Genomic DNA, 12601 nt, shown 5'->3' with positions numbered 1-12601 from the left:
CTTGTGCCAGGTGGACGTGTAGCCTGGCTGTCCCTCCCTGTCAGTGTCCCTTGTCGGCTTCCGTGGTTCTGACAGGCCCTCACCCTAACTCCTTGGGGTACACTCTGCTTTTCTCCCTCACTGACTAGGGCATTGCTCTTCTAGCTAGTGAGATTTTTAGTCTCCTGTAGAAGGTTCATTGAGCTTCTGTATTCTTGAGTTGTTGGTTTCTATTAGACCTTTTTTGTTTTTTATTTTTTCAAGACAGGGATTCTCCCTGTAGACCTGGCTGTCCTGGAACTCACTCTGTAGACCAGGCTGGCCTCCAATTCACCAAGATTCACCTGCCTCTGCCTCTGGAGTGCTGGGATTAAAGGTGTGTGCCACCATGTCCAGCTGTCATAAGCTATATATTTCCAAAACCTTCAAGGAACAAAAAAGAAGATGGGTAGTTATGAGCAGGAGGTAAGCTGCTCAGCATCACCAGTCACCACGGAAACAGGCAGGGGCCGCAGAGAGCTGTTTCCTTGTACCCATTACAGTGGCCGTGATCACAGAGGAAGACAGGGCGTACTGCTGGTGGCCCGAGCGTTTGGCTGTTCTCGGAACATTAGCCTGGAGTTCACATGTGCCCCAGCATCCAGAGGTTGCCTCTGGGCAGACAGATGCCTGTGTCATGTGTCGCCATGGCCCAGGCACAGGTCAGCAAGGTGTTAGCATGTGACACACCAGTGCTTGTCTGTGCATTCCTTGATGCCTGGATTTGCTTTCTGGGTTTGCATTTCTGCTGTGGCTCTTCTAGGAGATTGAACATATAAATCATGTGTGAGGACAGTGAACTAGAGAGCAAGAGCATGTGTCTTGGGGGTCCCATTTAGTTATACAGTCTATATGAAAGTGCTGTTACAGCAGCTAGCAAGGCAGCTGCCATGAAACAGGCTTTGCTCTGTGGAAGTGGATGGCACTTTACACCAGCGTCATTGTGGGTGCATTCTAGACAGTTCACCTCCCTGCCCTGAGTGCCAGCTGGTTTCTGCTTCGTGTCCTGAGTTTGTGCTCTGAGTCTCCTGTTCCAGGGGCTGCCGTTGGCCCAGCACCCACTGAGCACAAGTTATGTGCCTGGGGAAACAGTTGCAAGGAAAGCACACGACTCATTAAACCTGTTTTTCCATGTTTATCACGGAAATGTACAAACGTTCAGCAGAGTTGGGAAACTTTACAGTGACGACGCTAAGCACCACTTCTGTGAGTTTGCTACACTTGTGCTCGTGTGTCTGTTCACCTCCTCTCCCTGTCCATCTGTCAGACTGTCTCGGTATTTCTCTTCATCCTTTGTCTTTAAAGCACATTTCATGTACATGTCCCTCCAAGTGCTTGTTTCCTGTTTGCTTCTTGGGGTGAAACGGACCCCAGTAGTGCTTGCTGAGTTTTGACATTGGTGCCGTAGGCAGGGCCTGGTCGCAGTGTCCTGACATTTCCTCATGAGGACGTCTTGGTTGTTACTTAGTTGTGACCTCACCTGCTGGAACTTGTGCAGTGAATTGTCACTCTGTGGCTCCCTCCTGGAGTTCCTCCTCATGTATTTAAGGAGAGTCTTGTTGTTGCTAGCAGAGAAAATGTTCTTTTCTTCTTTCAAAAATGCTTCCTAACAGTTTCCTTTGACCCAGTTTTGCTAGTGCCACAGAGGGGCCTCTAGCTGTTTAACTGGGAGTAGAATTCTTGGGTGGCCTTTTCTTTTCTTGGTGGGTGTGGTGAACTTATTGATGCTGTTCAAGAGAATAGGACTCTCTGAGGCCCTCCCTTTGGGATGGAAACTGTGGGAAGAAGCTCCCAAGTGTCGGGAGCTGAGTTGAGGCAGGGACCCCCCCGCAGCGGAGGTCCGTCTCCCTCCTGTGTCCTTGCTGGGGTTGGTGGCCCAGGGCTTCTTACTCCCTGGAGGCCATGTAGGCCATGAGGTCCACCACCTTATTACTGTATCCATTTTGTTGTCATACCAAGAAATAATGTAACACCAAGAAATGATCTTTACGAAGTTGTCATGGAGAGCAATGCCAGCCCCAGCATCAAAGGTAGAAGAGTGGGTGTCACTGTTAAAGTCACAGGAGACAGCCTGGTCCTTACTGCTGCCCAGGATGCCCATTAGTGGGCCTTCCCATGCCTGCTTCACCACTTTTCTTAGTGTCATTATACTTGGCAGCTTTTTCCAGGTGGCATGTCAGATCCACAGCAGTCACACTGGGGTGGCAACACAGAAGACCATGTCACTGAGCATCCTCTTCTGTTCTTGGGTGACCTTGTTCACAGTCTTGGCAGCACCAGTGAGTCCAGGGATGATACTCTGTGTAGCTGCACAGCCATTACACCACAGCTTCCTAGAGGAGCTGTCCACAGTCCTGGGTGCCAGTGATGGCATGGATTGTGGTCAGGAGTCCTCCCACAATGCCAAAGTTGTCGTGGATGACCTCGGCCAAGGGGGGCTGAGGGGGGAGGAGACTTTGCTGACAAACCTGAGTGAGCTGTCACACTTGTCATGGTCCACACTCATCCCAGTCACGGGTGCATCAACATAAGGGCAGACGGGATGACCCCTTTTGGCCCCACTCTCAAGTGAAAACAGCAGTAGACTCCACACTGTTTGCTCCTGGGAGATGGGTGTGGCCTTCCCATTGATGCCAGGTTTCCTGTTCTCAGCCTTGACTGTGCCCTGCAACTTCTGTGGGTGGAGTCATACTGGGACATGTAGACCTTGTAGTGGAGGGGCCATTGATGGCAGCAATATCCACAACAGTGCCAGAATTAGGCGGCTCTGGTGACCAGGCCCGATACAGCCCTGTCCATTCACTCCAGTCCCCCGTTGTGTGTCAGGGAAGAGGCTGGCTCTGCAGCTGTCTCTGGGACAGGGAGGACCAGAGGGCTGTTCTCTCCCTTTTAAATGTTACCTATTAGGTACATTTTTCATGTGCTCTTTCGTTTGGTGACTGTAGCTTGAACTGGGGGGTTTTATCTCAGGACAGTAACTTGTCCTGGCACTTTGTTTGGTAATTGTCCGCGTTTCTTTGCTCTTCCCGTAGTCGTGCTGGCATAGAGGACTCTAAGAAGTGGGGGATGCTGTTCCTGGTGAACCAGCTGTTCAAAATCTACTTCAAGGTTGGCTTTTGCATGGATTTTGTACCTTATTCCCCATCTGCCCAGATAAACGGTTTGTTTAGTTTGCCTTTGACATTTGTAAATTATCCTAACCACAGCCATGTTAATAATCCTAATAGCTGGCAGTCATTCAGTGTCTCCCAAGAACAAGGCTCTGTTTTAAATACAAAGACTGGAGCTCAATGGAATTCTCAAGAATTGCCCAGCATTCTCAAGAACCAGGGTCCATGCCCTACCACAAAAGCAAATAACAATTGAAGATCTGACTCAGTATAGCTCTCAGGAATGCAACTACCCCAGACAGAAGGCCCTGAGCACTGAGTGACCAGCCCTGTGGGGACTGAGGCCCTGAGCACCGAGTGACTGGTCCCTGTGGGGACTGAGACCCTGAGCACCGAGTGACTGGTCCCTGTGGGGACTGAGGCCCTGAGCCCCGGGTGACTGGTCCCTGTGGGGACTGAGGCCCTGAGCCCCGGGTGACTGGTCCCTGTGGGGACTGAGGCCCTGAGCCCCGGGTGACTGGTCCCTGTGGGGACTGAGGCCCTGAGCCCCGGGTGACTGGTCCCTGTGGGGACTGAGGCCCTGAGCCCCGGGTGACTGGTCCCTGTGGGGACTGAGGCCCTGAGCCCCGGGTGACTGGTCCCTGTGATGGAGCTGACCTCTGGGTCTAGGTGTCCCTCCTCTGGAGCCTTTTGTTCTGTGTTCTAACATCAACTTTATGGAACTAGGGGGTATGTAGACATCCGGATAGACAAAGGATTTGTCCATGAATCAAGTATGTGGAGGGCAGCCTGCCATACTTCACTGTCTGAGAGTCTGTCTCACATCACAGGGCATTTAGTTTGTCCTTGCCCGTGTGGTCTAAGTGCAGGCTTTTAACTGGGCCTTGGCTCTGACTCCCCTTCAGAGACACGTCCCCTCACAGAGCTCCAAGCTTCTAGAGTGTGTGCTGTCCATAGCAGGTAGTTTCTTGTTTTTTACAGAAATTTTGATGATTTTGAAATTCATGTTAAGAAAGTAAAGCGGTTCATGTCTGTTCTTCCATCTGCCTGTGCTGTTGATACTGTTCATGAATATTGTAAGTGGTTTCTTCTTTATTCTAGATCAACAAACTCCATCTGTGTAAGCCTCTTATCAGAGCCATTGACAGCTCCAATCTGAAAGATGACTACAGTACTGCACAGAGGGTCACCTACAAATACTACGTCGGCCGTAAGGCCATGTTCGACAGTGACTTCAAGCAAGGTATGTTATAATTCTGTCCCAGTGTTTTAGATGACACATGCATTCTGCCCAATTTGAGTGACATTGATAGTGTCAGAGAATATAAGGACTGTATTTTATTAAGATGGAGTGTGTGTGTGTGTGTGTGTGTGCTTGTGCACATGCATGTGAATGTATGATGTGTGTGCTCATGCACATGCATGTGAATGTATGATGTGTATTGTACAGGTGCCTACAGAAGTCAGAAGAACGTGTTGGATCCCCTGGAGCTGGAGTTACAGGGGTTGTGAGCTGCCCATGGGGGTGCTGGGAACTGACCTTGGGTCCTCTGGAAAAGCAGGAGCACTTTAGGCCACTGAGTCATCTCTCTAGTCCCACTCTGGGGCCCAGGCTGTCCTGGCATTCACTGTAACCTAGACTTGCCTCAAATTCATGGTCATTCTCCTGACTCAGGCTCCTGAATGTGCTGGGATTACAGGCATGAGATACCACACCTAGATTTATTTTATTTTTGAAATGTATTATTTTGTGTGTGTATGTGTGTGTGCTGTGATTGTTGGTTTGTACGTGCCATGGCTTTTGTGTGGAGTTAGTTCTCTCCTCCCACCTTTTGTGGGTTCCAGGGATTGGACTTGGATCATTAGACTTCCCAGCAAACACTGCGCTGAGCCATCATGCTGGTCCCTATTTTTATTTTTAACATTTTCCCAAGTGCTTACATTTTTTACAGTAAAGTTGATTATACAAATGAAAAATAATATTTGGAGGTCCTTAGTCTATATAGGGTCCCTAAAATGTGTGTCAGAGCTGCCCAGTTAGTTACTCTGCACCCTTTCCTTGAGGAAACTAGGCCTCGCTGTTCTTTGTAGGTACAATGGTTGTCTTCTCTCAGTGGAGCCTGGGGACAGAACGTGGACCAGCTGCAGCCTCACTGACCGACGTCCCCGTAGAGTGACCCTGCCGGCAGTGCGGCATGTCCTTAGGCCTTACTCCAGGGTTTGTGTTTGTGACTTCCAAAAAGCTGTTTGCGATGACATCGTTCCTAGCACCATACCTGTTCGTTATCATTAGCTCTCCAAAGAACAGGAAGCCAGACTTTGTCTTTTCAAACTGTGAGTAGCTGGCACGAGGTTGCTCTCTGGTCTCTTTGTTGTATATAAAGGGGACTCTTATTATTTTAAAATTATTTTTAAAAATTAAGTAAAATCACTGTATTGTGATGAACTCACAAATAGAAACAACACACGCTAGATTAAGGCAGCTACTCAAGCACACACTTGTCCAGCCCCAAATTCTCTGCATTGGTGGGCTCCTGTACACGGGAGGGCCACTCTAAACCCATGGAGTTCGCTTGGGGTTGTATACGCTCATTTACATTTTTATATGCTTGTCCACCACAAAAGAGAGAAAACTGACAGATTGGAAACTAGAAAACAGTTAGCTTTCTGTCCTCTTTCATGACACGTGTCACTTGGCCTGCATTCTGTCCTTCGATGGCACCTGAGGTTACCCTTTCTTGGTCCCCTTCCTGAATGTTACTCAGTGTCTACACTTAAGAGCTGTTTACATACATACATACATACATACATACATACATACATACATACTACATACATGTGTGCTTCAGAGGCTGGGATCCATGCATGGAAGAGGTAGGTCCTGTGGTTTTTTTCCTTAATGAGTATGGGTCGTTTATTGTGCTTTTCAAATTTCATTAACAACTGAATAATATTCCATTTTGTATATGTACATGTTTTTATTCTCCGTCTGTTGACGGACATCTGGATTGGTTCTGTTTCTTTACTCTAAGTAGAGCAGCCATAAACTTGCATGTGCAGATATCTCTGTTGTGGGGTATGGAGGGCCCGGGGCATGTGCCCAGAAGTGGAATTGCTCAGTCATCAGGCAATAATTTATTTAAATTCATTTTATGTGCATTGGTGTGAGGGTATCAGATCCCCTGGAACTGGAGTTACAGACAGTTGTGAGCTGCCATGTGGGTGCTGGGAATTGAACTCAGGACCTCTGGAAGAGCAGCCAGTGCTCTTAACCGCTGAGCCATCTCTCCAGCCCCACCTGGTAGTTGTAGTTTTACGTTTTGAAGAACCTCTAGGCTGGTTTACATCATGGCTGTATGAATGTGCACTCCCACCACTTTGCCCACATCATCTCTAGTGTTTGTTGACAGCTTTCCTTTTTTTTTTTAAAAGTACTTTTTAAGATTCATTTTATTTTTGATATGTATATGTGTATATGGGGGTGGGTTGGGGAGTATTTACATGTCTTGTCCATAGAGGTCAGAAGTTTCAGATCCCATGGACCTACAGCTATAGGTGTTTGGGAACTGCCAGATATGAGTACTGGGAACCTGGGAACTGTTGTTTTTTTATTCCTTGGGGGCCCACCACCAGCTCCAAACCACACACACAGACTTTTTCTTACTTATGAATGCCCAGCCTTAGTTTGGCTTATTTCTAGCTAGCTTTTCTTAACTTAAGTTATCCTGTCTACTTTTTGCCTCTGGGCTTTTATCTTTCTCTTACTTCTGTATATCTTTCTTTCACTCTTACTCCGCTGGCTGTGTGGCTGGGTGGCTGGGTGGCTGGCCTCTGAAGCCCTCCTCTCTTCTTCCTTATCTCGTTCCTCAGTCCTCTCTCCTCCTCTTTATCCTCTCTGCCTGCCAGCCCCGCCTATCCTTTCTCCTGCCTTGCTGTTGGCCGTTCAGCTCTTTATTAGACCATCAGGTCTTATAGACACGCACAGTAACACAGCTTCACAGAGTTAAACAAATGCAACATAAAAGAATGCAACTCATCTTTGCATCATTAAACAAACGTTCCACAGCATAAACAAATGTAACACATTTTAAATTGATATTCAACAACAGGGAACTGAACTCAGGTCCTCTGGAAGAGTAGTATGGGCTTTTAGCCATCTCTCCAACCCTACTGATGGCAGATTTCTTGATGATAGCCATTCTGACCGGGTTAGTTGTTGTCTCAAAGTAATTTCATTTGCATTTTTAAATGCCGTGTGTGTGTGTGTGTGTGTGTGTGTGTGTGTGTGTTTTGAGACAGGGTTTCTCTGTGTAGTCCTGGCTGTCCTGGAATTCGTTCTGTAGACCAGGCTGGCCTCAAACTCAGAGATCTGCCTGCTTCTGCCTCTGGAGCCTGGCATTAAAGGTGTGCGCCCAGCTAACTGCCCTGTTTCTAAGAGGGTCACATACTCCCTTCTCCAGGAGATAGCAGAGGTGGTTGTTAGCGTCCTCCTTGCTGTCTGGCCTGGGGTTCTGTGACGGCAAAGACTGCAGCTTCTGTGTGGAGATTGCCTTTGCTGAGTGTTCACTTTGGGCTTCCATAACATTCTTGACGTTTTTTTCACTGATGTTTTTAGTAGATGTCAAGTTTTTAAAAAGGAGTTTCCTTGATTATTGCCCATTTCTCTTTTCCTTTTAAACAGAAGCCTAAGTTAGGCTTGAGATGACATTCCATCATGTGGTGTTCTAAGAGAGAGCAGTGATCCTTTGGGAACCCTAATACAGCCAGAGCTGATGTGCCAGCACATCTCCAGCAGTCATCCTTTCTCAGCCACAGTTTCTCGTCCAGCCCTTCCATTTCACGTTAAACTTGAATGTCTTAAGCCTGGACTGTTGGACGTGAAATGCAAACCCCTGTAGAGGTTGTGGGCAGGGCAGACGTGGAGTACAATAGGAAGATCTTGTTTAAACACATGGCCGTTGGTGGAGGGTGTTTTGTATGCTGCGCGTGGTGTGTTCTCTCCATTCTGTGTCCTGATGAGTGTGTTAGTGGAGATGACGCTAATCTCAGTGACTTGCAGACAGCGGAGTTAATTCACACAGTGGTTGTTAAGTAGGCCATCCATCCATTGCAGTCCCACATGGCAGTCCAAGAATATCCCGAAAAATTGTTGTTGAATTTGGGACTGTGGCTTTTACTTGAGGAGAGTCACTGGGGCCAGAGATGAGGCAGGGCCGCTGTTCCCACCATGGGGAAGGGAAGCAGCATTGTCTTTTGTACCCGGGTCTGACATGGGTCTGCTCTCTGCAGCTGAGGACTACCTGTCATTCGCCTTTGAGCACTGCCATCGCTCCAGCCAGAAGAACAAGAGGATGATTCTGATCTACCTGCTGCCAGTGAAGATGCTGCTCGTGAGTGATTGACAGCAGTCTCTGTGGCTGGCTGTGAAGATGCTGCTTGTGAGTGATTGACAGCAGTCTCTGTGGCTGGCTGTGGTGGTGCTGCTCGTGAGTGATTGACAGCAGTCTCTGTGGCTGGCTGTGGTGATGCTGCTCGTGAGTGATTGACAGCAGTCTCTGTGGCTGGCTGTGGTGGTGCTGCTCGTGAGTGATTGACAGCAGTCTCTGTGGCTGGCTGTGAAGATGCTGCTCATGAGTGATTGACAGCAGTCTCTGTGGCTGGCTGTGAAGATGCTGCTCATGAGTGATTGACAGCAGTCTCTGTGGCTGCCAGTGAAGATGCTGCTCGTGAGTGATTGACAGCAGTCTTTGTGGCTGGCTGTGGTGATGCTGCTCGTGAGTGATTGACAGCAGTCTCTGTGGCTGGCTGTGAAGATGCTGCTTGTGAGTGATTGACAGCAGTCTCTGTGGCTGGCTGTGGTGGTGCTGCTCGTGAGTGATTGACAGCAGTCTCTGTGGCTGGCTGTGGTGATGCTGCTCGTGAGTGATTGACAGCAGTCTCTGTGGCTGGCTGTGAAGATGCTGCTCATGAGTGATTGACAGCAGTCTCTGTGGCTGGCTGTGGTGATGCTGCTTGTGAGTGATTGACAGCAGTCTCTGTGGCTGGCTGTGGTGGTGCTGCTCGTGAGTGATTGACAGCAGTCTCTGTGGCTGGCTGTGGTAGTGCTGCTCGTGAGTGATTGACAGCAGTCTCTGGCTGGCTACGGTGGGCTTAAAGCAGCGGTGTGCTGAGTGGTGTGCTGCCTGGGAGCACAGCCAGGAGCAGAGCTTACACAAGCCTGCATGGCATGCCCACACAGCTCCAGGCCCTTCCAGGGGAGCTCTGCTGTGTTTGCTTCTCTTGAAAGCAACTCTGAACTTTAATATTCATATAACAAATGAAACAAGCATATATTTTTTATATTTCTCCTTAAAAGCTCAATTCATTTCAGTAAAGTAACTAAAAAAGGAAAATGCCATTCCAGTCACCTATGGAAATTTTTTTGTTTGTTTTTTTCAAGACAGGGTTTCTCTGTGTAGTTTTGGTGCCTGTCCTGGATCTCGCTCTGTAGACCAGGCTTCGAACTCACAGAGATCCGCCTGGCTCTGCCTCCCGAGTGCTGGGATTAAAGGTGTGCGCCACCACTACCCGGCTCCTATGGGAATCTTAATCATAATAAATAAATATTTATTTATGTAGTCTTACGTAGCTCAAGTTGTCTTCAAAGCTAATGTAACCAAGACTGTCCTTGAACTCTGATCCTTTGCCTCCACTTCCCAGCTGATGGGATTGCAGGTGTATACTACTCCAAAGTTCAGTTTTGATACGTGAACAGGAAAGTCACACAGGTAGATAGACTAGTCAGCTGGCACAGCACCAAGGTAAGGTGCATAGTGGAGGGGGGAGGGGGAGGGGGAGACGAGTGCTGCATGGGGCTGAAACAGAGTTCAAAACAGCTGTAAAGGGAGAGCAGTGAGGGTTCCCCAACCCTCCAGTCGCACTGAAGAATGAGTTGACCATTGTCGGCGAACACCTGAGAGACGTATCCTATGCTTATCCTGGCATCTCTTCAGTTACCACCTGTTCCTTGTTACAGGAGTGACAAGCTCACAAGAGGGTCAAGGTCAAGGTCATAGCCACTGAGTCACAGAACTGTGGTATCCAGGCTTCCGTATTTCTTGATCAGAGCTGCTTTTTTCTAGTTTACTGCTGCATTCTGACTTTGTATGTTTGTTTGTTCGGGTGTGCATACCACAGCGCTCATGGAGGTCAGAGAATGACTGCTGGGATTAAGTCTCTCCTTCCACTGTGTGGGGACTGAACTCAGCTCATCAGGTTGGTGGCGGGTGCCTTGACCTGCTGAGCATCTAGCTGGTCTAGGCAGGATGTTAAATCCTTGTCCAGCTTCTTCGTTTGATAAGAATCTTACTGATCATAGCTCTGTTAAAGTGAAATGTTGGGACTGGAGAGATGGCTCAGTGGTTAAGAATGCTTGCTGCTCTTCCAGAGAACTTGAGTTCAGTCCCCAGCATTCATGTCAGGTAGCTCATAACTACCTGTAACTCCAGCTGTGGGGGGTCAGATGTCCTCTTCTGCCCTTGGGCACCTGCACACGTGTGGCACACACACACACACACACACACACACACACACACAGACTTACTCCTGTACACATTTCTTCACAGGGAAAAGTGTTTCTGTTTAGAAAGCTAACTTTCTGTCTTAGGGTCACATGCCGACCATTGAGCTACTGAGGAAATACCACCTCATGCAGTTTTCAGAAGTGACCAAAGCTGTCAGGTAGGTCCATCCTCTGCACCGTTTTAGGAAGGTGGCTAATGGAGATGGCACACATATACTAAAACCATGTTGCCCTCTCTTTCTGGGGTTTCGCTGGGGCCCCGTGTGGTGTTTCTCCTTGCTCAGTGAGGGCAATCTGCTGCTGCTCAATGAGGCGCTGGCCAAGCACGAGACTTTCTTCATCCGCTGTGGCATCTTCCTCATCCTGGAGAAGCTGAAGATCATCACTTACAGGAACCTCTTCAAGAAAGTGTGAGTGCCTGGGGAGACGCTCGGTTGGCGAGGTGCTGTTCTGCAGCATGTGCGCTAGAGTTGGAACCCCAGAATCCTGTGAAAGCTGGAAGCTTGCAGACCAACTGGCCTGGTAGATGAGGTGTGAAACAGTAGTGATGAGGAGATCCTGGATCAGCAAGGTGGAAGGCAAAGGACTGACAGCTGAGGTGGTTCTCTGACCTGCACACACGCCTGCATTCTCACAAGTGTGCAGACAGCATGCACATAGACACACACACACACACACACACACACACACACACACACACACACACACACGCAGAAAAGCAAGTGGGGTGTCTACCAAAAGGAATCCTTGGGGCAGATGATGCAGCCTGTGGGGGCAACATCCTGCCCCTCATCGGGCAGAAGCTGACTCCGAAGGCCAGTATGATGACATAGCTGGGCAGCAGGTTCAACATTAGCTTGGGGTGCCAGACACCTCCTGCCTGTCCCAGCTCTGGAGCAGACGTCCCCTTTCCTTCCCTCCCGCCTGTCCCAGCTCTGGAGCAGACGTCCCCTTTCCTTCCCTCCTGCCTGTCCCAGCTCTGGAGCGCACGTCCTTGTTTCTGTCCCAGCTCTGGAGCGGATGTCCTCGCTCCTTCCCTCCTGCCTGTCCCAGCTCTGGAGCGGATGTCCTTGTTCCTTTCCTCCTGCCTGTCCCAGCTCTGGAGTGGATGTCCTTGTTCCTTCCCTCCCGCCTGTCCCAGCTCTGGAGTGGACGTCCTTGTTCCTTCCCTCCCGCCTGTCCCAGCTCTGGAGCGGACGTCCCCTTTCCTTTTCTAGCTCAGCAGCTGACTTATCCTCCCTACCCCTGTGTGTGTCAGGGAATTAATGTGATGGTTCCTTTTCCTGGGTGTGAGCTGAACACTGGCTCTCCGATGCATAGAGACCTTGAATCTAGCTGATGGCAGTCTATCAGGAATAGTAAGGAGGAGCTGAAATCACAGAATATCTCAGAGTTGTTGACTTGTGATAAAGTATGCATTGAAGATTTAATGAAATATTAAATAATCTAAAAAATCCTATTAGTACAGGGGTGTTTACAGTAGAAAGCTTAGGTACTATTGTATTCTATAGCTGTTACAATTTGTGGGGTGCGTTTTAGGGTGTATATAATCAGTGGGAACTTAAAATATGTGTGAGCATTGGTTCATTAAATGATGTCATTTCTTCCTATCCTGCTCAGGGCTGCTTTTGTTGGTCTTGAAGTTCTGAGTCCTGTTGATGATTATGGTGATTTCGCTTCCTCTGTAGGTATTTGTTACTCAAAACTCATCAGCTGTCTCTAGATGCCTTTCTGGTCGCCTTGAAATTCATGCATGTGGAAGACGTGGACATAGATGAAGTCCAGTGCATTCTGGCCAACTTAATATACATGGTGCGTGAGTCTGCCTGCTCTCAGCAGGCCTCCAATGCGGTGCTAATGTAATCAGAAGACCTCCTCTCTTTGTGAAGGCATTTTCTCATAGAACCAATTG

At 48.6% G+C, this 12601-nt stretch overlaps 1 protein-coding gene across 3 annotated transcripts in view; it reads left to right on the top strand.

Moving 5' to 3' along the window:
• Pcid2 (PCI domain containing 2) overlaps nucleotides 1-12601 on the top strand; it is a 29795-nt gene that overhangs the window by 16265 nt on the left and 929 nt on the right. For 2 of the 3 annotated variants that reach the window (XM_052751688.1, XM_052751689.1), the window contains 6 exons: nucleotides 3051-3126; nucleotides 4230-4371; nucleotides 8418-8518; nucleotides 10774-10847; nucleotides 10974-11099; nucleotides 12378-12501. In XM_052751688.1, coding sequence (XP_052607648.1) covers nucleotides 3051-3126; nucleotides 4230-4371; nucleotides 8418-8518; nucleotides 10774-10847; nucleotides 10974-11099; nucleotides 12378-12501 — 643 coding nt within the window. Of the gene's footprint in view, nucleotides 1-1177; nucleotides 1225-3050; nucleotides 3127-4229; nucleotides 4372-8417; nucleotides 8519-10773; nucleotides 10848-10973; nucleotides 11100-12377; nucleotides 12502-12601 lie in introns of those variants that run through there. The other variant, XM_052751690.1, reaches the window with a different exon arrangement.

Source organism: Peromyscus californicus, unplaced genomic scaffold (assembly GCF_007827085.1).
Source record: "Peromyscus californicus insignis strain IS unplaced genomic scaffold, ASM782708v3 Scaffold_23__1_contigs__length_62951481, whole genome shotgun sequence".
Lineage (NCBI taxonomy): Eukaryota > Metazoa > Chordata > Mammalia > Rodentia > Cricetidae > Peromyscus > Peromyscus californicus.
The sequence above is the reverse complement of the archived record's forward strand: the minus strand, read 5'-3'. Positions and strand labels throughout refer to the sequence as shown.